Source organism: Diplodia seriata (genome assembly GCF_021436955.1).
Source record: "Diplodia seriata strain FDS-637 chromosome Unknown scaffold_9, whole genome shotgun sequence".
In the NCBI taxonomy this organism is placed as follows: Eukaryota; Fungi; Ascomycota; class Dothideomycetes; order Botryosphaeriales; family Botryosphaeriaceae; genus Diplodia; species Diplodia seriata.
This window is the reverse complement of record NW_027117316.1, coordinates 1280777-1302020: the sequence shown is the minus strand read 5'-3', so window position 1 is coordinate 1302020 and position 21244 is coordinate 1280777. Positions and strand designations below refer to the sequence as shown.

General features: G+C 56.7%; 7 protein-coding genes across 7 annotated transcripts; 2 read left to right on the top strand and 5 right to left on the bottom strand.

The window, feature by feature from the left end:
- Positions 1-776: 776 nt before the first annotated feature.
- SLS55_008826 (uncharacterized protein) lies at positions 777-1771 on the top strand (the record flags this gene model as incomplete). The annotated part of the gene is made up of 3 exons (XM_066780231.1): positions 777-859; positions 913-1357; positions 1421-1771. 3 exons carry the CDS (start codon positions 777-779, stop codon positions 1769-1771), a joined length of 879 nt encoding a protein of 292 aa, XP_066629460.1.
- A 265-nt stretch (positions 1772-2036) lies between these two features.
- Positions 2037-2376, bottom strand: SLS55_008825 (uncharacterized protein; the record flags this gene model as incomplete). The annotated part of the gene is made up of 2 exons (XM_066780230.1): positions 2037-2140; positions 2208-2376. 2 exons carry the CDS (start codon positions 2374-2376, stop codon positions 2037-2039), a joined length of 273 nt encoding a protein of 90 aa, XP_066629459.1.
- A 793-nt stretch (positions 2377-3169) lies between these two features.
- SLS55_008824 (uncharacterized protein) lies at positions 3170-4087 on the bottom strand (the record flags this gene model as incomplete). The annotated part of the gene is made up of 1 exon (XM_066780229.1): positions 3170-4087. The coding sequence occupies one exon, from the start codon at positions 4085-4087 to the stop codon at positions 3170-3172; it is 918 nt and encodes a 305-aa protein (XP_066629458.1).
- Positions 4088-4617: 530 nt separating this feature from the next.
- Positions 4618-7128, bottom strand: SLS55_008823 (uncharacterized protein; the record flags this gene model as incomplete). Its single annotated transcript, XM_066780228.1, has 5 exons — positions 4618-4649; positions 4786-5144; positions 5208-5417; positions 5676-5719; positions 5770-7128. 5 exons carry the CDS (start codon positions 7126-7128, stop codon positions 4618-4620), a joined length of 2004 nt encoding a protein of 667 aa, XP_066629457.1.
- A 1345-nt stretch (positions 7129-8473) lies between these two features.
- Positions 8474-9620, top strand: SLS55_008822 (uncharacterized protein; the record flags this gene model as incomplete). The annotated part of the gene is made up of 2 exons (XM_066780227.1): positions 8474-8586; positions 8774-9620. The coding sequence occupies 2 exons, from the start codon at positions 8474-8476 to the stop codon at positions 9618-9620; spliced, it is 960 nt and encodes a 319-aa protein (XP_066629456.1).
- Positions 9621-12631: 3011 nt separating this feature from the next.
- Positions 12632-15422, bottom strand: SLS55_008821 (uncharacterized protein; the record flags this gene model as incomplete). The annotated part of the gene is made up of 3 exons (XM_066780226.1): positions 12632-12656; positions 13167-14059; positions 14331-15422. 3 exons carry the CDS (start codon positions 15420-15422, stop codon positions 12632-12634), a joined length of 2010 nt encoding a protein of 669 aa, XP_066629455.1.
- A 1043-nt stretch (positions 15423-16465) lies between these two features.
- On the bottom strand, positions 16466-21073 carry CDR1_5 (Multidrug resistance protein; the record flags this gene model as incomplete). Its single annotated transcript, XM_066780225.1, has 2 exons — positions 16466-16889; positions 16944-21073. The coding sequence occupies 2 exons, from the start codon at positions 21071-21073 to the stop codon at positions 16466-16468; spliced, it is 4554 nt and encodes a 1517-aa protein (XP_066629454.1).
- Positions 21074-21244: the final 171 nt, after the last annotated feature.

Genomic DNA, 21244 nt, shown 5'->3' with positions numbered 1-21244 from the left:
ACTGGATTTGCCATCTTCGCCACAACCACGAGTTGTGGATGAGACAGAGCGGGGCACCTAGCTTGGACTGGCCAAGTCGAAGTGTTCGTGGCGGATGACGAAAGCAAACGCGAGGCTTGTGGACGAAGAAGCCTGGCGCCTCCGTTTCGGAAACATTTGCGTTAGGCGGGCGTGATTTCTCCAGTGTCTTCTTTTGTCGCTGCTCTCTGATGTATTCCCTTGTCTCCGACCAGGTTGGCCATGGTCTGTCCTTGTGGTCGTCACGCTCCGGGGTAAGACGATGGTGGAACTGACCGTTGTGGTAGACGTGGTAGACGGAAACGTGATTCTCGAGCTTTGGCAGGGTGCGAGAGATGAGTGGAGTTTCGGGGCCTGCACGTACCACAACAGGCTGCTCCTCCTTCTTCCCCGTCACCCTTCTCCAGAAGCGTGCCATGGCGTATGCTCAGCAAAGGCGAGAGAATCGTGTCGACACCGACGTGGGTGCAAGTGCTGCAATGCATCGGCTGGGATCGGGGCCTGATAAAGGCGCGGGCATGGTTGCGTGCGGCGATCAGCAGGCATGGCGGAGGATTCTAGCGATTGGACGTGGGTGTGTCTCCAGCTGCACAGCCGCCGCCAAAGCTGCGATTAATAGCAGCGGCTGAGTAGCGACCCGACGATCTGGAGGAGCGGCGATCACCTCCGCAATCTTGGCGTGATTGGCCAGTGCGAGCGAGACAAGCTTGCCGGCCACACAGCCCGCACACCTCGCAAATACACCTCCGCAGCCCACCATGTCTCGACGCATTGCGACCTCCTGGAGCAAGCAGCTGCCCCAGTTGCTGCAGACCCAAGCAGGCACAGTCTCATGCCTCCCGTGCGTGCTAATCGAGGCCCCGCCTCTGCCCACCGCTCACAGTAATCTAACAGCACAAGGGCCAGAGGTGCCTCCGCGACGTCATATCACTTCCTCACACTCACACCCGTGCCGTCTCCGCTGCCTTCTCAACAGCAACGCCGCCTCCTCTCCGCCTCGCCGTCCCTCCGCAAGAAGACCGGCAAGTCGAACCTCTCCAACGCCCGCTCCGACAGCTCCCCCCCGGTCGACAATGCGCACGTGGCTACGGCAACCGACGATGCGTATGACCTGTCGACCATGGAGTCACAGATCCTGCGCGCCATGGAGCGTCTAACGCATGACCTGTCGGAGCTGCGCGCCGGCGGCCGCTTCAACCCGGAGCATCTGGAGAAGCTCAAGGTCACGCTGAAGCCGACCGGCAGCGCCCTCGACGCCAAGGAGACGCACCCTCTCGGCGACCTGGCTCAGGTCATCCCCAAGGGCCGCATCATTACCGTCGTGGCGGGTGATGAGGAGGTATGAGGCAGAACTATCATGTGCTCGAGGAAGCTTTGCTGATTTAGCGATCTTGCTGCACAGTACATCAAGCCCCTTATGACGACCATTCAGGCCTCGCCCTACTCTCTCACGCCCCAACATCCCAAGCCCGACGCGCCGACCACAATCACGGTACCCATCCCGCCGCCGACGGGCGAATCGCGCAAGAAGGCACTTGAGGCCTGCAAGATGGCCGAGAACAACGCGCTGCAGGCGGTTCAGAACGCGCGGGCGTCCCACCAGAAGAAGCTGCGGGCGCTCGAAATCGATAAGAAGGTGCGGCCGGACGATGCGAAGAAGGCGAAGAAGCTGATGGACGAGACGGCCAAGAAGGGCCAGGACGAGGTCAAGCACATCGTCGAGGGCGCGAGGAAGGTGCTGGAGAGCCAGTAGAGCGTAATCCGGCTTTTTGTATATCTACGCACAAGGATTACAGAGCTTCCGATCTACATTGCACGGTAGTAGCAAGGTATGTCAAGCGGACTTTTTGTTATTGTAAGAGAAACACCATACGGGACAGCAGCAGGCCATAAATCAAATAATTCATTGGGTATACCGTATGAAAATCCACAGCATCATCCCGTCACAACTGCATCGTCCTCACTCCATCATCCCCACTCCATCATCCCTTCTGGGTCATGCCTACTACCCCAGCGTCTCAAGCGCGTTTCTTCTGTCCGATCGCGCCGCCACCCTGGCGCTGCTGCAGAGCGAAGAAAGCGAAAACCGCGGCGGCAATAATGCCCAGGATGACAATATTGTCTGTAAGAACATCAGCAAGGCAACATTCACAGCAAGAAAGGGGGAGGAATATCGCCGGCGAACTTACGCAGCAGGAACGAAAGCGCATCCTGAACCAGGCCGGCCAGCTGCTGGAAGAAGGTGAAGATGACGGCGGCGACGGACTGGAAAGCCGAGAGGATGCCGTTCAACACATTGCCGATCAGCGCGAAGAAGGAAGACAGGAGGTTCTCAAACGACTGGACGATGCCCGTCATGGTTGTTGTCGTCGCTTCGGAAGGTTTGTCTTGGTTTAGGGATTCAAAGTGTGGTGAACTTGGTTGTAGGGAGTAAGGTTGCTTCGATGCGGGAGATAGGCGAGAGTGAAGAGGAGGTTGAAGAATGCGGCGGAGTGGAGGTATAAAAGAGAATACGCTGCGCTCTTGTCGCACCTACCAGGCACCTGGGTGGAAAGGGCGAGCGCGCATGCTACGGCAGAATTATGTCATTTCTCTGGCCTTGGTAGCCACGACCTTGACGCGTTTTCAGCTGTGACGAATGAGCGCGAAGTCACGCGCATCGAGTTGGGAAGGAGCGACGTGCACATACAATACCTGTTTTCATCGGAGGCACGCCGTTTTGTTGTCGCAAACTGGTTGGCTTGCATTGCGACAGCAAAGGAGGGTGTGACGTACATAGGGCTGGAGATGAATGTTTCCGAATGGATGGAACTATGAGCAAGGATACCGGGTGGAATGCGGGAGGGTTGCGCTAATGCCAGTGGCGTGCTAGCTCAGGAACAAAGGGTCCGACCGATCAGTCAGTAGGTCTTATCACAAGCATCTTCACTCATGGAAATCCAGACATCAGATTCAACGACCTACAGAAGTTGGTGTATATTCGGGGAAGCTCATTCTTTTCGCAGGCGATTGCCGACAGCTCATTCCACAGGAGTCGAGGCCCAACAGTAGATATTACGAAAACGGAAGAGATCCGAACTAAGTAAGGACACTCCAGAGCGAAGAAAGGCCCAGCGCAAGCTGTGATCATACATACGCTGGAAGCTCATCCTCAAACCAGAAACTCCTTGATATTCCTCACCACCTCCTCCGGCGCCTCCTCTGGGATGTAATGTCCGCTCTCCACCGCCCCGCCACTCACCTCCCCCTCACACACCTTCCCCCACTCCTCTAGCGCCTTGAAGAACCTCTCAATTACTCCCTTTTTCCCCCACAACACCCTCATATCACACTTAATCTTTCTTCCCGTCTCCCTATCCCTCCTCTGCTCTTCGCAATCCACCGTCGCAGCGGCACGGTAATCCTCGCAATATGCCGTGACACTACCCTCCCTCTCAGCGGCGCGCACGTACTCCTCGAAGGCCTCAGGCTTGAAGAACGCCATCCCTTTACCCTCGGGGTTCTTCGCGCCCACGGTGAACATGGCCAGCCACTCGCGCGCCCTCGTCGCGGTCATGAACTTCTCGGGCGCTGGGTGCTGCTGGATGAGGAAGAACCAGTGCCAGTAGGCCGTCGCGAAACCGGCGTCCGTCTGCTCGTACATGGCGAGCGTGGGGCAAATGTCCAGTAGTATCATCTTGCTGACGGCGTCCGGGTGGTTCACCGCGAGCTGGTGCGCAACACGCGCGCCGCGGTCGTGGGCGCAGACGAAGAAATGAGAAAAGTTTAGGTGCTGCATCACTGCGATGCAGTCGCGCGCCATGTGCGTCTTGCTGTATAGCGCGTGGTCGGCCGTCGGCGGCGGCTTCGATGAAGCCCCATAGCCGCGGATGTCGATGGCGACGACCGTGTACGAGGACGTCAGCTGCGGCGCCACCAAATGCCAAATGGCATGCGTTTGTGGGAAGCCGTGAATGAGGAGTAGAGGAGGACCCTCGCCGCCTTTGATGCCGTAGATCTTGATATTGTTGACGGCATCTGTTGCTATCTCGAAGTGCGTGAAACCTGGGAACAGGGTGTCGGACGTCATTGTGTGGAGCGGTCGTTGGCGGATTAATTGGGAAGGTTGATCGGCAGCGTCGTCTATCGCTCGATCACCGCAGTGCGCCGGGGTTATTATATACCTACTGCATGTGTCGTGAGGAGACGGAAGGCCGACTTCGGTATGACGTGCGCTTCGGCCCCTGCGGTTGGATGGTGGGGTCAAGCATTGCCCCGCTTCATCGTTGAGCCGAGGATCTCACACTGTGCGGGAAAAGGTACCACCGCTGCTGACAAGCATTTCCACGCAACCTATGCTCTCTACGGCGTTTCTTCCCAGCGGAGAGTATAATAGAACATCGCCATATTTACGGATCCGGCGTCAAGCGTCAATTTTCAGCCGGTGGTGTGTTTGAGCATCTGTCCTACTGACACAAATGTCAATGTCTTACTTGATCTCTTCCTGACAGGTACCAGTTATTCTTGTGACGGCGGGCTTTCTGGTTTTAAGGCCTCCCGCCGCACGAGGATTGAGTTTTCGCGGATATGAGCCACAACTCTTAGCCCTTTGGAAGAGACTCATGCAGTAAATCCGTTGTATGAGAAGTCACCTACGAAGAAACGTGTCAGTACACTTTTGTGCTATGAGCCAAAGTCGAAAGAGTGAACTGGGACCAAAATAACGCAAGGTAGGCACGTAGACAGGGAACAAATGAAGAATTATCACGGAAGTCGTTGCTGGCTTACCGTTCAGTGTTCCCCAGGCGACCGAGCCGAATAAGTCCATTTCATTGACAGAAGGATCGTCTAAAAGCGGGTCCTCAGCTTGAGTATCCGAGAATGCGGTGTACTCGGGATCGCTAAAGATACTGTCGACTGAAAAGTTCTGTGGTTCAACGCCAGGGGGTGTGAAGATGAAGTGGCTGGCCGAGAAGGGCTGGGCAAATTGCTGTTGAGGAGTCGACCCTTGAGAGCTCGAGCGCTGGGAACCGTCTGGAGACTGATGAGAGCGGCTGTGGTGCATAGTTGCAGCGATATCTGGCATGTTACTAGGATTTCGGCTGCTTGCCATGCCGTGATATTGGTTGTGAAGTTGCGAGTGTTCGCTGTGTGATACCGTCAGCCTCCATTGAGTCGCGATGGGAAGTTCAAGCCGTTCGGAGACATACACGTTGGCCATGTATTGCTTCGAAACCCGAGCACGTTTAATGTGCTCCGAGTCGTCCGATCCCGACCTCTTTCCAGGATTTGGGTGAACTTTGGCATCATGACTGTGCTTGAGCTCGGCAAAGAGCCTCGTTAGAGTCTGGTAGTATGTCATGGCACTCTTCCAGTGATCCTTCATCAGGCGAAGGAGCCGGAGGCATTGAGAAATCTCCCTTCAGAGGAAATTAGTACCAAACTCACGCTAGCGACATGTTGCCATGTTTCTGTAGACCAGAAAGTACCCGGGGCAGGGACTTACTTGAAACCTTTCTCTACGGGGTAGAAATGAAGTTGGCAAGCAAACACCAAGATGAGGCCCGCCATCCAACCCGCAGAGAGCAGTTCAGGAAGAAAGAAAGGCTGTCGTAGCTGCAGTTGCATTTCTAACGCGCTGATGATTGTCCGACTTGCCCCAATACATGCCTGCATACTTGCAAGGAATTCGGGTGATCTTGTTGGCAAGGATAGACATGGCCTATTGACAAGGAGCAGCAGCTGCTGGTAGAGTACTGTGAACAAAGGGACAAAGCTGGGCACGGACTCGTCTGAAGGCTCTCCACGAGGAAAGATAACGGTGTCTGCAGAAGTGAGCTTCATGGGCAGCGAGTTATACCAGCTGTGAATGTCGGCAGTAATGTAGAGAATTTTGGAATGGTCGACTGAACGAACATGAATGGATTTGTGGAAAAGCTCGATTGCGCGACCCGTAAGCTGGCTGTAGCCCACCAGGCCTACGAGGACGACATCTTTGTGAGCGGGCTCATGAGTATTGCCTGGAGTATCACTTCGCGTTGCTGTGTTGGCGTAGCCAGAACGATCACTCCTACAGGCCTCGTGGTTGGAGGGCGGCTGTTCGTGGAGAGAATTCGAGGACATGCCCGACGAGGCAGAATGCTCCCGTGAAAGACCATCTGAGGCGTTGGACGAGTAGGACCTCAGTGAAGGAGGCTTATGGTTCTCCCTTCCCGGCATGCAAACATCAATGTCTGAGTCCTGGAAGCCGAGGGGGATGCCAAGTCCTTGGCTCAGGTAACGATCCAGAATGTATGCGCTCCAAAAGATACGTTTCCGCAGGTCTCTGTCGTGTTCTGAGACCTGGGAGTAGCGATTCGGACACCTGTGGAGGCCGGCGTGGAACAGGGACTTGTTGAGCATGCCGCCGACAGCAGAAGCCGATCTGAATGAACCAGCGCAGACAAAGTACAGTTGTGCGGCAAACAGGGCTTGCAGGCTGTGGAGGTCCTGCTTTGTGGCCAGTGAGCTCAGAGAAAAGATCAAGCTCTGGGAAGATTCGATGCGCGAGTGACGTGGGAGGTAGTCTTTGACCATTCCGGCCTGGGCGACGTTGAAGATGCACTGGGCAATGATGGCCTGACAGCACCTGTGGCGGTCAGGCTCGTTGGCCGGCGGAGGAGGAGCGGGCTTGGAGGGGTCGTAGAGGCACTCGATTTCCCTGACGAACGAAGGGCCGTGGACGAAAGGAAACAACGGATGCCATAGCTTGAAGTACAGGACAAGCAGCTTCTTGGAGATCTGCGGGTCCGGGGCGCGGCCAATGCCGGGAGGGGCGGCATCGTACGAAGGGCCGCGGGGGATACAGGTGGTGGAGGTATGGAAGGGAGCGAGGCGGGAGGGAGAGGCGGAGCGGTCGTCGTCGGCGTCCTCGTCGAGCAGAAAGTCCTCGAGCGGATTGGGCCCCTCTTGCTCGGGGTCGTGCAGGGCGGGCGAGTCGGAGCCGTGGGCGCCAGGATCCTTGGAAGCCTTGAAGGCGTGGCGGACGGTGTTGACGAAGTAGACGCCGGTGGAGCTGCCCAGGAAGTTGCTTTCGTCATTGTCACGGGTGCGCAGGGTGCCCACCTCGACGATCTGCATTGGAGAGCCCATGGCTCCGCGGGCGCAGGCGGCGAGTGGGAGAGGCAGGGTCAGCGAAGATGCGGCGGGGAGGGCGGGCGGACATGCAGGGCTCGCGATGACAGGCAGACGCTACGGCGGCGACGTTTAACCTGGACTTGAGCTTGGGGAGCTGGGCGGGCTGGCCCGTGAGGAGGGCTGGCACTGGCACTGGCACTGGCACTGGCACAGATCGGGACTCAAGAGCGGCGCGCGGTTCGGCGGCGCGACAGGCTCTGCGCGCCAATGCTTTCTAACTCTGTCTTCCCATCTCCGCGGGCCGGGCAGGCAGGCAGCTGGCTGGCAGGATGCAGGATGCAGGATGCAGAATGCAGAGATGCAGACGCAGAATGCACCACGCTTCAACTTTGAGCCGCGCACGCCCGCCGACCAGGATGTCGCATGCCCTGCGGTGGGGAGAGCCAGGCCCGGGCCCACCCAAACGCACCGAGACTCTGTCTTGAGATCCCACAAAGAACAGCAACCCATCTGGCTGCGCCCGGCCCGGACGCTGCCCCAGCCTAGGTAGCCTCGCGCTGCCGCTGCCGCTGCCACCACTGCCGGTCGCGACTGGTCAAACGGAACCAAGGGTGGCGAACCGCCGATCCGTTACACGGATGCACCTCCTCCATCTCTGCGCGCCATGCGCTACTACACATACGACGCCGCCGCCCGCCGCTCCGCCCTCCACGTCGAAAACACGCTGTTGCTAGCGGCAAGCGGGCGGCGAGGCCTAGCCCTCCCAGCGCGCCAGCTCTGATGGGGGTAAGGCTACCATCCCGCAGATATTACACCACACCACACTTATTATAGGCAGCTGGATCCTACATCTGGACGCGTTTGCGCGTGTTCACTGGACATAGTCGCGCCGTCGATGGAGCTTGCCTGGACCTGGAGCCGAGGACGCGCCGGCTGCGGCCAGGACCCCGTCGCTGAGTAATGACCTTCCGGCCTGAGGCATCGATGAGGCTCCCAGGCACCGTGGTCCTGTCGCCTTCACATGCGCCGTGTGACGTCTTCGACACGGTCCCCTGCGTTGCGGCGGTCGGCAAACACAAGACCGATAAGGCGCTGGGGCGAGCCGAGGCTCACGATAACCCACGGGATCCAGTGCCCGAGCCATAGACAGGCCACTTCTTCTACGCCCGTACTTGCACCATTGCTTGTGATCTTCTCCTTCCCGTCGACTGCCTCTTTTCCCATCGTTGCTGCCCGCGTCTCTTGTCTCTTTTCTCCCCCATAGATTTCTGTTTCGTTTAGACCCTGCCCTCCCACGCTCGCCCAATAGCAGGCCAAGAGATTAGATTAGACATCGCCAACGCGTCGCCGACCACCCACCATGCCCTCCAAGTCTGGCGATTACGCCGCTGTCCGCGCGGACATCAAAAATCTCCTGAAGCAGCCCGAGTACGACGATGGCTCCGCCGGCCCTGTCCTTGTGCGTCTTGCATGGTATGCCTCCCTTCCCCCCGAACCTCCGCATGCCCGATTCCCGCGTTGCCTTGCGGCTCTTCGACCCTGCAAGTTGCTTGATCCAGGGGCAGCCGCTTTCCCGAACGTTCCAGGCTTTCGATTTTTCCTCGTTCTACCCGCACGTGTTCGCCCCAGCACGAGATTCTAACAATAGACCACGCCACAGGCACTCGGCCGGAACATACGACCTCGAGACCGACACGGGCGGCAGCAATGGCGCGGGCATGCGCTACGAAGCCGAAGGCGGCGACCCGGCCAACGCGGGCCTGCAGCACGCGCGCGTCTTCCTCGAGCCCGTCAAGGCCGCGCACCCGTGGATAACCTACTCGGACCTGTGGACGCTGGCGGGCGCCGTGGCCGTCGAGGCCATGGGCGGCCCCGAGATCCCCTGGCAGCCCGGCCGAACCGACTTCGTCGACGACAGCAAGCTGCCCCCGCGAGGCCGCCTCCCCGACGGCGCGCTGGGCGCCGACCACGTGCGCCACATCTTCTACCGCATGGGCTTCGACGACCGCGAAATCGTCGCCCTCAGCGGCGCCCACAACCTCGGCCGCTGCCACGCCGACCGCTCCGGCTTCGACGGCGCCTGGGTCAACAACCCGACCCGCTTCTCGAACCAGTACTTCAAGCTGCTCACCTCGGTCGAGTGGAAGGAGAAGACGCTGCCCAGCGGCATCAAGCAGTTTGCCTACTACGACGAGGACTCGGAGGAGGAGCTGATGATGCTGCCCACCGACGTCGCCCTGCTGCACGACGCCGGCTTCCGCCCGTGGGTCGAGAAGTACGCCAAGGAACGCGACGCCTTCTTCGCCGACTTCGCCCGTGTCTTCCACAAGCTGCTCGAGCTCGGCATTGTGCGCGACGCGGCTGGCGCCGTGCTTAACACCGACAACGTCAAGGGTGGCTACGTCTCCGCCCCGCGCAAGAGCCACCTGCCCGGCGCCCCCGCCAAGTCCAACGAGGAGGCCGAGCCGCTGCGGAAAGAGAATGAGCGGTTTAGAGCCAGGCTGTAGAGTGAGGAACGGAGGGAAGACACTTGTCCGCCGCGTTAGATTTCATTCGTTAGTTTTCTGCCTAGAAGAATATTATATAGACGCCCTCAAGAGGTCGAGTAGACGGGAAGATACCATCTAGATCCTAGAGCATAGAATAGAAGGTGATGACTACAATGATGACGTAGAGCTAGTTCGTCGCAATAGACAAATGTATAAGCTTCTTTCACGACATCAAAATCTATAGGCGCCGTGGATAGTTGCATAACTTGCAGTCGCTCAACTCCATAGGCAGTGCAAGACTATACCTGGTCATATCTATGTAATTCCAAAGCCTACATATGCGTCCGGATATTTGCTTCAACTGCCCACACTCGGAGGAGAGCAGTATCCTCCGTAGTAAGGGTGGTGGTTGTTAGAATAACGCTTTTGTCTCTTGCAGATCCAAGGTAGATCAAGCAACAAGTCCCTGGATCAAACTTGTGATAACATCCTCCGCCTTAGCCGACCTGACTGTGCAGCACCTTTAGTCGTCAAGCAGGAGAGTGCTTAGATGGCTGCATGTGATCATACAAACAGCGGTTAGCACATCCCAAGCAAATGTGATCTAGGCAAACCAAATCGAGAAATTGAAGGGCTTACAAAAGTGCAATCTCAACAGTCAGGACTGTGACGAATGCCATGGCGCAAGTGCAACTTCCAGTCGGTGCGCACAAAGCAGGCAAGCAAGGCTCGATGATCCCCAAGATAGTGGTAATGATCGTTCCCAGTAGTAGCAGAGTCATGAACGTGACGAGGGCTAGAGTGATGTTGGCCGTGACTTGGATGAATGCTTGGTTGAGCAGCGTCGGTACAAGTGAGCAGATCCCAGTAAGAGCCCATTCGATAGATCTGATACCATCTAGTGGACCTGTTAAGGACGGATCAAAGGATGAACGATCCCAAGTATATTCATCGAACATCAGGGCATGTCCCCTCCGGGGTATTGTGGTTGGATATCTGATGACGGAGTGACTGGTGCTGGGGATGATTTGCTGTCGACCAATCTCAGCCTCTTCACCCCAGAGGTCCGCGCTCGATCCATCTTTCCATATTCTATCGCAGTGAGGGCATTTAGAAACGTGAACATGGCCAAGGACAGGCTTGAGGTTGTGGGTTCTTTCACAGCCCCCAGCCCGGCCCTTCAAGCGTCCTTCCTTCACATCGATGATGAGGTTCCAAGGAGCCACCAGCAACGTCAGCTTTTCCAGGGTTTGGCGTGCTGCAGGCGAAAACATGGATTCAATGTCATGAAAGGTGCTCAGAATGATGTTCTCGGTCTCGAAGCGGCAGAAGCGAAGAATGAACGTGAGTTCTTCCAGCAGTGAACACGTATCCAAGGCGTTGATAAGCTTGCGAAGTCCGGTTCTGAGAAGAATGAGGTCGGCCTCGTTGTCATAATGGAAACGGAGGTTTCGGGCCCTCGTAAATACAGTAGGTCTGCACACAACCCATTCAATGTTGCAGCGGCGGACGTGCTCTAGGAACAAGGTCGACGGAGATTTGATAGGTCCGGCAAAGAGGTGAGGCCCATGCTTGACTTCGAAAGTGATGTTGAGAGGGAATTGCCGACACAGCTCACCCATGAATTCCCCCCTGATGAAAGAATCCATGTGAAGGACTACCTTCGGAAAGCATACCCAGGCGTTGAAATGAGGGCCAATCCAGGCTAGATCATTCGAAAGGATCCTTCGTTCGTAAGGACAGTGGGAGAGGTACCAGACCTGCTCGTAAATCAATTTGCGTACCTCTGGCGGCAGCCTCAGGAACAAGGCGGGATCTGGAGTACGGCGAATGTGCGGGAGAGGTGAAGATGGTGTGAGCCGGTGCTCTGTCGACACAACAGAGCCGTCTTTTGCTGTGGGCGGCTTTGCGGAGCGAACGAGTTTTGTGGTCAGCTTGGTGCGCTTGGAAGCGCGCTTCTCCGAGCTCGAGCGAGCATATCCAGGCGACTTCATTGCGATACAGACTCAATTGAGGGTGCGACCTGCTATGTGGGCTCGGTGAGTGGCGGGTGTTGGGGCGCAAGGGCGTTTGCAGAACGGGAAGGAAGTACATGCACGGCACGTGCACAAGCGTTTGGTAAAGAAGGAAGCCGCACGCTGGCAGCTCGCCCGGCCCATGCACTAGGTGTTACGTCACTGCGTCGCTTGTTACTTCCTATCGCCAATTCGAGAGCTTGGATATCAATTTTGAAATGCGCGTAGTCGTCAGTTTCATCCTTCCAGCCCGCTTTGTCTCCGCTGAACCAGAGAGAAACCCTACGTCCTTTGTCATGCATAGCTGTCTTCCGACTTTTTGGAAAGTCCAACTCACAGACGGTGGAGTCGATACAGTCCACCTTACCGGGTTAGGTGGCCGAATGCCTTTTTGCGGAATGCGTCGAAGAAATGACCAGAGCTGTAGTGGTGTGGTGCTGCTTTCGGTTGAACATTCTGCGCCTGATGTGACGAAAGGCACCGACGTCTACGTTCGACGTTGTGTCTCTACCCTGTCGAGTGTGTTGACAGTGAAGTTTTCTGAGGCCGTGAGAGAAGATTTTGAGGAACTTTGAGCTGCTGCTCCCCGTAGCGTTGAGCTTGGATTCGGGTCCACCACAGTTGAAAGCTGCAAATTGAGGGTTCCCCAAGGTGAAGAAGGCCGGAGAGTGTGGCAGCGCAGAAAAAGAATCTAGGTTGAATGAAGGTGCAAAATAGTGAAGCGCGGCCGGCTGAGAGAAGCCGTAGAGGTTGCCTCCGCGTGGGGGTACGGCGGGTGACAAGGAATTACCCACCCGCATCTGCCTCGTAAAAGAATTCTGATACGGGATGGATTATTGAATACATGATCCGGATGTAAATACGTATATTTACGTCCGGGCTTTGTATTTATCTGCATATAAATATCTTAATGCGGCACCTGTGTACGGTGAATAGAATGGAGGGCCTCGAGTACAATCCAAGATGTGGGTAGGCCACGGCCGGGTTGAGAAAGAGTCGAACCTAAATATATGATTAGCCAGGTAGCAGAGTTTCATTTCTGGACGTGTCGCGAAGTAACATGGGATATAGTGAGGGGCGATTTCTTCTCAATTGCAAGGATATGATGCGTTGCTAAAGTATGCCGATTCCCAAACACCAATGACCATACCACCTAACACCTGCATGATAGTGACCAGCCGTGAACCTAAAATCCAGCCTGCCGAAATACCATATGAACACCACTATCCAATGAAACCATCAAGTACAATCACCTCGCAGCCAGTACGATAGCACCGTTACTCAACACCCACCACCACCACCGCCGCAACCGCCACCGCCCCCACCCCCTCCCCCACCACCACCACAGCCACCACCGGCACCTCCACCACAACCACCGCCTCCACAAGCTCCAGCCCCTCCCACACCACCACACGCCGCACCCCCACAGCTACCACCAACACCCGCACACGCGCCACCGGCACCGATCATGCCGCCACACGTGCCCTGACAGCACCCACCGGTCATGCCCGACCCAGTCTCCGCGTAGCCCGGATCGCCGCCGACGTACCCAACGCCTCCGAGCGGGTACATGCCGTAGCCGTAGCCGACAAACGGGGCGCACGCGCCATAAGCGTAAGGGTAAGCGGAGCCATTGTCCTTACCCTTCTTCTTGTCGTCGCCGCTGCTGCCAAGGTCGCGCGCTGTGGGATCTTTGGCGGCGTGGGCGGCGTAGTACTCCTCGCGCACCGGCGGCTCGCGGCCCTCTTTTTTGGCGCGGCGGACGGCTGCGGCGAAGGCCTTCTCGAGGTGCGAGCGGCGGGAGGCGGACCAGGCGTAGCTGTTGTTCGTGCGCACCGAGTTGTGAGAGGAGATGTGAGGTCCGGAATGCGGGTCGCTGGGATGATCGGCGTCTGCCTCATGGAGCGAAGCGGAAGCGGAGTGGTTGGTGGTTCGAAATAGACGGGAAAGCGGCGTTGTGTGTGATTCGCGGATGGCTTCGCAGTACCAGCAGGTACACTCGGAGTAGGGCTCGCCAAACAGGCGTTGATACGTCTTGCTGGTCCATTCGAAGGACTCGTCGAGCTTTGCTTCTTCGACCTTGTCATCGTGGTCGATGAAGACGCCATTGCAGTTGGTCTGGCAGAAGTTGTAGTAGTTGGATGGAAGGGTTTGATGCGTATGCCAGGCGAGGTCGACGTCGAGGGTTGGTACAGCCATCTTCTTAGGATACTCTGCCATGATTCGGAAGAAATTCTTGTACTTCCTGAGTAGGCGTTCAGCGGTCGAGTAAACCGTTGGCGAGAAGAGCCAGCCGATGTTATGCATCTTCTCAATAAAGGTTCCCTGCCGAACCACTGCGCCGACAAGGTCGATGCCAAAGATAGAATGGTTCTTCCAATAGCGAGACATCATTCGGCGAACAGACACGCGCTCGCGCGGGGTAGGACGGCCTGCTGTGCCCTAGTAGCCTGTTAGTGATTTTCTTCTTTCACGAGAAGCCATGGTTGCGACAAACCGAGCTCCATGAGGAGGTAATTGTCCTTGTGGCCAGTGCGTCTTGAAGAACGATTCTCACAGTGTTCATATTCGCACCGGGGTCGCTCTTCAGATCCGTGGCCTCGAGGAGTTTTATATGGCATGCGGGTTGCTTGATCCAGCCACTAGCAAAGAAGGTAGGTGGATTGAAATTTCTCTTCGGACGAGGAGGTGGCCGGCCCTGGTAATCTAACACCGTACCACCCAATGGCACATCCTCCCTCAGAAGGCGTGCGATGTCTTGACGGAACTGCCATACCTCCAGGGTGTCAGGCGTAATGGTAGACTGACAGCTAGGGCAAGTCTGGGCGAATTCACCGTCGGAATAGCCGTTTCCAGGAGCAAACTCGACATCGTGGCCATGGGGAAAGCCTGCGCCGCGTGACCAGGGAATAGACAAAAAAGTCGCTTGCGTGCAGAAGGGGCAGCGAATTTCCTTGTCAGACGGATCGTCCAGATTATCCCAGGAGAGTTGGGTGTTGTGCCTCCACATGGCCTTCACGGGCTCACCGACATCGTAATCAAAAGTGGTATTGTCTATGCAGGTATTGATGTCGGCCCACGGTAGACCAGTGGCCCAGAAATCCAAACAGCCATGGCGCAGGCAGTCCTCGAAGAAGATGCGGGGGTTAAGTGTATGCGCATGCCAAACCATGAGGACGTCAAGCGGTGGTAGGTTCTCCGGGAAAAAGTTCCGAAGTCGCTCGCCCAGGAAACCGGCGGTTTCATGTAAGGTGGGGTCTTCGAGAAGCCGAGTGCCGGTGATGGGACCTTCCATCTTGCCGCCGGTAAGCTTGGGGATATGCTCGAGGAACCACTGCTCATAACGCTCAACGGCACGCGAGACGTAGACTGCCCATCTCTTTTCGCGGACCTGCTTGATCTTGTACTTCAACTCCTCGTCGACGGTGCCGTCTTCGGGCTCATTCTCCTGGTCGGGCGCCGTCTTTTCGTACTTGGGGGCCTCGGTGGGAGGGGTAGGGGTGGCGATATCGAAGATGCCCTCGGAGGTTTCGACGTCCTGGCGGAGATTGTAGAAGGCTTCCAGCAACTTGAGATGCACAATACATTCGTCAGGGGCGGGCACGCCTTGCCTACGAAGCGGGTCGATATTCAGGCTCTGCAGACGGGAAGTGAAGTCTGATGGCAAAGCAGGAGCCTCGTTCGACGGACCATCGGTCTGCTGCTCGCCATAAGCAGGCGGCGGCACGGCGGCTGAGGAGCCGGAGCGAGAATGGCTCGAGACAAACGAGTCGCGGGGACTCTTCTCCGTTTTGAGAAGCGGCATAGTGGTGCGCGGAAGCGAACGGGCAGTTAATCCATAGGTGTTCGCAGAGGAGGGCGATTGATTTTTCTGCGAAGGGGGCATGCCAGCTGGCGGGATTAAATGCTGCGAGGGTCGCGGGTGCCGTTCGGGCACTAGTGGCGACGACGTTTGCGCTGTACATGATGCGAATCCTGAAGGAGCGGGGACGTGGTGGAGGGACGGACGATCGATTGGCGGATGGGGCGGGTGGGGGCTGAAACAGAGGCACCGGCACACCGGCGGCGACGAAACGAGCAGTTGCAGCAAGGCTTAGCAGCGGGTACGGGCGGGCAGCGCACCCCGCCGATCGCAGCGCTGAGCCTTGTGGCCTTGTGAGCCCTGCCAATTTTAGCTGCACCCCGGCCAGCCTTACGTGCCACACCGGCTCCTCTAGTCCGCACGGGGTCCCCGGTGTGGCACAGAGGCCCGTTTCTTTGTCTGTCGCTCCTTTACGTTCACGGCGCATTGCAGACGAATTGTGTACCTAGACATGATGCACCATACTAACGTGAGTAGTGGTATCAGATGTCTAGGTCCACTTATTGAGGTTTGATACTCACGTTGGCGTCCGCATGTTCGCTCCGACTGCCCACATGGGTAGCGTTCCACGTGGGGCACGGAAGGATCAAATATCCATTTCCCAACCAACTGTGAGTATATGACGTCATCTCATCACAGCAGCCCTCTACTGTGTAAGTTCCACCCTCCCGTATGAGAACATCTCAACGAGGCAGATGCGGGTGGGCCAATCTCTTTATCACCTGCAAAGAGAATGGCTGGTCTTCAATCATCTTTGGATTACCATCTCATCGCCTGAGATCTACCAATCTATAAGTCGGAAATGTCCAAGTAGACACAAGTAATAACCCTTGACGAGATCCTCCCAACGCCGCGCTGTACTTCGGCTTTGCCCCACATGGCGGGACTTGATGCGTTTAAAATTCATATCTTGAAAACAAGCCTGTCTCTCAGACACAGAAGACAGGGAAAAGAAAAAGAAAATCAACAGCCTCTCTAACCATCCACTACTCCTGCTTCTTCTTGTTGCTCTTCTTGGGCACGCGAGCGAGCCAGTAGATGAAGATGGCAGCGCAAACGTTGAAGACGCAGTAAATCCACATGATGCCGAAGTTCCTCCACGCATCCTTGAAATAAATGTCGACTTGCGCGAGGAACTGGTTGGTCGAGCTCATGGCGCAGTATTGGCAGTCAGACGTCGCGTTGGGGTTGAGCATGTAGCCACCCCCAGTAGCCAGGCTGTACGGCTGAATGTATTCGTAGCAGGTCTGGTCGCCCGCGGGATCGAAGCGAAGGTACTCGTTCGACGCGCACGTGACCTCGGAATCGGCGACTGCGGTGGACAACATGCCCGATACGAGATATGTGAAAGGCGACACGTAGTACATGAAGATCCAAAACCCGGGGAGCTGTTCCTTGGTGGCGAGGACACTGTGACACTGTTAGCCTCAATTCGCCATTAGAAGTCTGCACCTGACAACTTACCCGCAAAAGATGAGCGTCAGCATGAAGAGCAAGTTGGCCATGTTGCCACCAGCCTCAGCTGCCTCCATGCCAGCAATGACCATGTCGGTGAAGGTGCTCGTGAACATGAGGAAGGCCCAGATCAGCAAGAACATCAAGGCGCCACGCTCGGTAACAGCGCCCTCCGCATTCCTATAAAGCCCGATAGGGTAGTACCACGTGAAGAAGAGAAGAACAGCAGCCAACGTGTTCCAGGGAAGCTCAACAATGATCTGAGAGAGCATGAAAGCCTTCCACGAGTACGTCTTGCTCGGGCGTTCACGCACCTCATATAGCGCACGCTGGGTGACGAAGTGAGGCATGATTTGCTGGACGAGGTTGCCGAAGATGGTCATGAGCATGAAGATGGCGAACATCTGGTTCTGGAGACCCTGCTGCGAGTTCTTGGCCTTGAAGAAGGAGAAACCGACGAACAGACCCGAAGCAACGACCAGGATGAGCTTGGAGTAGATGTACGACGGCGTGCGCCAATACTGCTCGAAGACACGCTTGGTGACCTCCCAAAGCTGGAAGCCAAACGGCGCGGCGAATTCGCGGAAGCTGGCCTTTTCATCGCCGGATGAAGGCTGAGTCTTCTGTGGAAGCTCCTCCCTCATCTGCCTGAGCTCGTCCTTGACAGACTTGTACTCGGCGCTGTTGCGCCACGCCTGGTGCCAGTCGACTTCGGTGTGAGAGCCAGGAGCGGCGCCAATAACTTCGAGCATCCATTCAGCGGGATTGGCCTCGGGCGGGCAATGAGGAGCGCCGTTGCGCTCGAAATAGTTGGTCAACACCTTTGAGTTCTGTCCAATTTCGCCGAAGTAGACGGTCCTGCCACCCTTGGCCAGGAAGAGCAGACGGTCGAAACGCTGGAAAAGCATGGCCGATGGCTGATGGATCGTACAGAGGACGGCTTGGCCGTTCTTAGTGAGCTTCTCCATCAGGTCGCAAATAGCCCAGGAAGTCTGGGAGTCGAGACCGGAGGTGGGTTCGTCCAGGAAAAGCAGAAGCTGAGGCTTAGCCGCGAGCTCAACACCAATGGTAAGCCGCTTGCGCTGCTCAACATTGAGACCTTCACCGGGAACACCGACAACGGCGTCGGCATACTCCTGCATGTCGAGAAGCTTAATGACCTCTTCAACGTAAGCAAGCTTTTCCTCGCGGGAGACGTGGGCTGGCTGGCGGAGCAGGGCACTAAAGTGCAACGCTTCACGGACAGTGGAAGTCTGGAGGTGCAAGTCCTGCTGCTGGACGTAACCGGTCTTGCGCTGGAAGGAGGCATCACGCTGGCGGCCGTCGACAAAAGCATCGCCGGTAATGACACCCATGGTGACACGAGTTGCGAGCACGTCCAGAAGCGTCGTTTTACCGGCACCAGAGACACCCATGAGAGCAGTGAGAGTACCTGGCTTTACCCAGCCGTCGACGTGATCAAGAATGCGTCGGTCTTCACCCTTGATCTTGATATCATAACACATGTCCTCCCAGTGGAAGATGGCAGTCTGCCTCTGAATGATGGCATCGGCATTGTCTGTCTTTTCGGAAACGGGAACACGGCCTGCGGGCGCGCCTTCGACGTCATTCGCCGTCTTGGCTGTAGCGGGAATGTGGCCACGGCGGAAAAGCAAGACTTCACCCTTCGACTTCTTAGCCGAGATGAATTCAGTAGCAGCAAGATAGAAGGCGAGCAGGCCGATCATGAAAACGAACTCGATTCCCAGGTTTCGCCATTTATGTGCGTGGTAGTATGCGTACGAAGTGTTGATGTACGTATCACCGTCGACGAAATCCTGGCCTGGCTGTGCTCCTGTGGTACCGCAAACCATGTTCGATGGACCAATGTTCTCGTAGCCCGGAATCATCCGGCTTGGGACAAAGGCCGACGGCTTGCAGGTGAAATTGCGGTTGTGGAACTCGTTGATCATCAGAGACTCGAATCCATACGAGATGGGATCCAAGTAGTTGATCCAGCGAGACCAGCCCAGCATGTACCGTGTCGGAATAACAAAGCCAGTGTAGATGACGAGAGCAAGAATAAGCACAGCTGCCGGTGCCATGGCCTGGGACAGTGTGCGGGAGACGGAAGCGATGGTGCGGAACATCATCGACATAACCAACGTAAGGATGAACGAGATGAGGAGGAAGAAGAAGAACGCTCCCGGTTCGCGACGGAGGTTAGTCATGAAGTACAAGATAAGGTTAAAGCATATCGCATTTCCAATCTTGTAAGGCATGTCCGTAAGCATCGACGCATAGGCCTCGGCCGAAGGATGGTACAGTGCGTATCGAGAATGCTTCTCCACAATCGGGCGTTGGGCATAGAGTGTCAGAATTTCCAGGGCGGAACCGAAGGCGTTGAACAGAACGGCGAAGAACAGGAGAGCACCGCGAGAGTAAAAACTCGAGGCGTCATCTGGAAGGTTGTAGAAGACGGATCCAAGAATAAGCGCCATGACCGTGTTGCCAAAGATTTGGGTGATGGTCAAGCTGGGATCGCCTCTGAGACGCTGGAAACCACGCCACAGACACAATTTGATCTGGCCGTTGTATGATAGCGTGTACGGCGACTTCACGCGTTGGCGCTTTGACTGTTGTGCCTTGCGAGACTCCTTGAACTTCTCAAGGTACTCGCCTCCGATGGTATACTTCTTGTCGTACGCTTCGATATCCTTGAGCAGCTGAGCGCGAGTCTGGCTCTCCTTCCAGCGTGCGGCGAACTCTTCGGGGGTGCGGGGCACCCTGTTCTCCCAACCGGGACGAACAACGCGCTCCTGGGCAGAAGTCATCGAGGTCAAGAAATCGGCAGTGGTCTGACGATCAGGGCAATCGAAGCCCATGTCGACGAAGTACTGCTTGGCCTCGCCGCAGCGGCCAAAGAAGATCTGGTAACCCTCGTAGAGAACGGCGACCTTGTCAAAGGTATCGTAAGCAGATTGGGGAGCTTGGTAGATGGCAACGCAAGCGGTGCACCCCATAAGATCAGTCTGCATGCGCAGAGTCTTGCAGAACTCAATGGCGTTTGCTGAGTCAAGACCACGAGTCGAGTTGTCCCAGCACTGGAGAGGGGCCTGGCTGAGGGTGGCCTCGGCGATAGAGACGCGTTTGCGCTCTCCACCGGAGACACCGCGGACGAAGTCGTTACCAACACGGGTATTGATTGTGTGGGAAATGCCGTACATGGCCATGACAACGTCACGCATGTGGTTAGCATAGGTCCAGGGGTCGACGTCTCCGGGGGTGCTGCGGGGAGCTCTTGCGCGAGCGGCAAAAGCGAGGGTGTCGCCAACGGTCATGTTGGGGAAGTGAACATCGACCTCGGCAGTGTAGATGGCCTCGCCACGGAAGTAGTTGTGCATTTCGTGGGCGGAGATGCCCTGGTAGTTGATGTAGGAGTCCTTGTCGATGTTGAATCCGTGCGTCTCTCCAGAGATGGTCTTCAGTAAGGTGGAGCATCCCGAACCAGGAGGGCCCAGGACGACAAGCATTTCACCGGCCTCAACAAGGCCCTCAAAGTCGCGGAGGATGTCGATCCTGCGCTGGCCCTTGCCCAGAACCTGGTTGACGAGGCCGGGAATGTCCATCAGGACATTGCCAACGCTTTTCTGATAGTCGGTGGCATTGCCGTGGCCAAAAACATTCAGGTTCTTGTAAGCGATGCCAGCGGTTCTTTCGGGGTACCTTTCAGCGTCGCGCGACCGGAGGTGAAGCAGGGCCTTGGCCCATGCGCGAGCGTTGAAGTTCTCTCCATTGGGATCGAGGGACGAGTTGGGTTCGGCCTCGGTGAAGGGGTTCTTGCCGATGGCGGAGTATTGCGAAGCATTGGTGTACTGGCGGGCCAGAGAAGTGACCTGGCGGACACGCTCGTTCTCGGATTGGCTGTCCGAGTCGGAGCCGTTCTTCTCGTCCTCAGCGGCCTCCTTGGCCTTGGCCGAGGCGGGGGTGCGGCCGCGGGATTGGGATCGTGTTCTCGTGGTGGCTAATGTGGTGGCCTCGCTTCTTTCGTGGGCGATTTCCTGCTCGAGACGCTGCGGCGAGGAAGATGATTGCATGGGGGCACCGGCGCGCTGCTCGGTGCCATCGTTGCTGCCAAACGCGCCCATGAACGACGACATGGTGGCGGTGGAGCCGTGGGAGCAGTCAGGGCTCCCTTTGTATTAGGTAATTAGTGGTATGGGGGGCAGGTGGTGCAGGTGGGTTGAAGCCGAAGCTGGCGGATCTGGGGTAGCGAGAGACGAGAGAAGCCGAATGTATTTATTAGGATGGGATCGATGTATGTACACGCG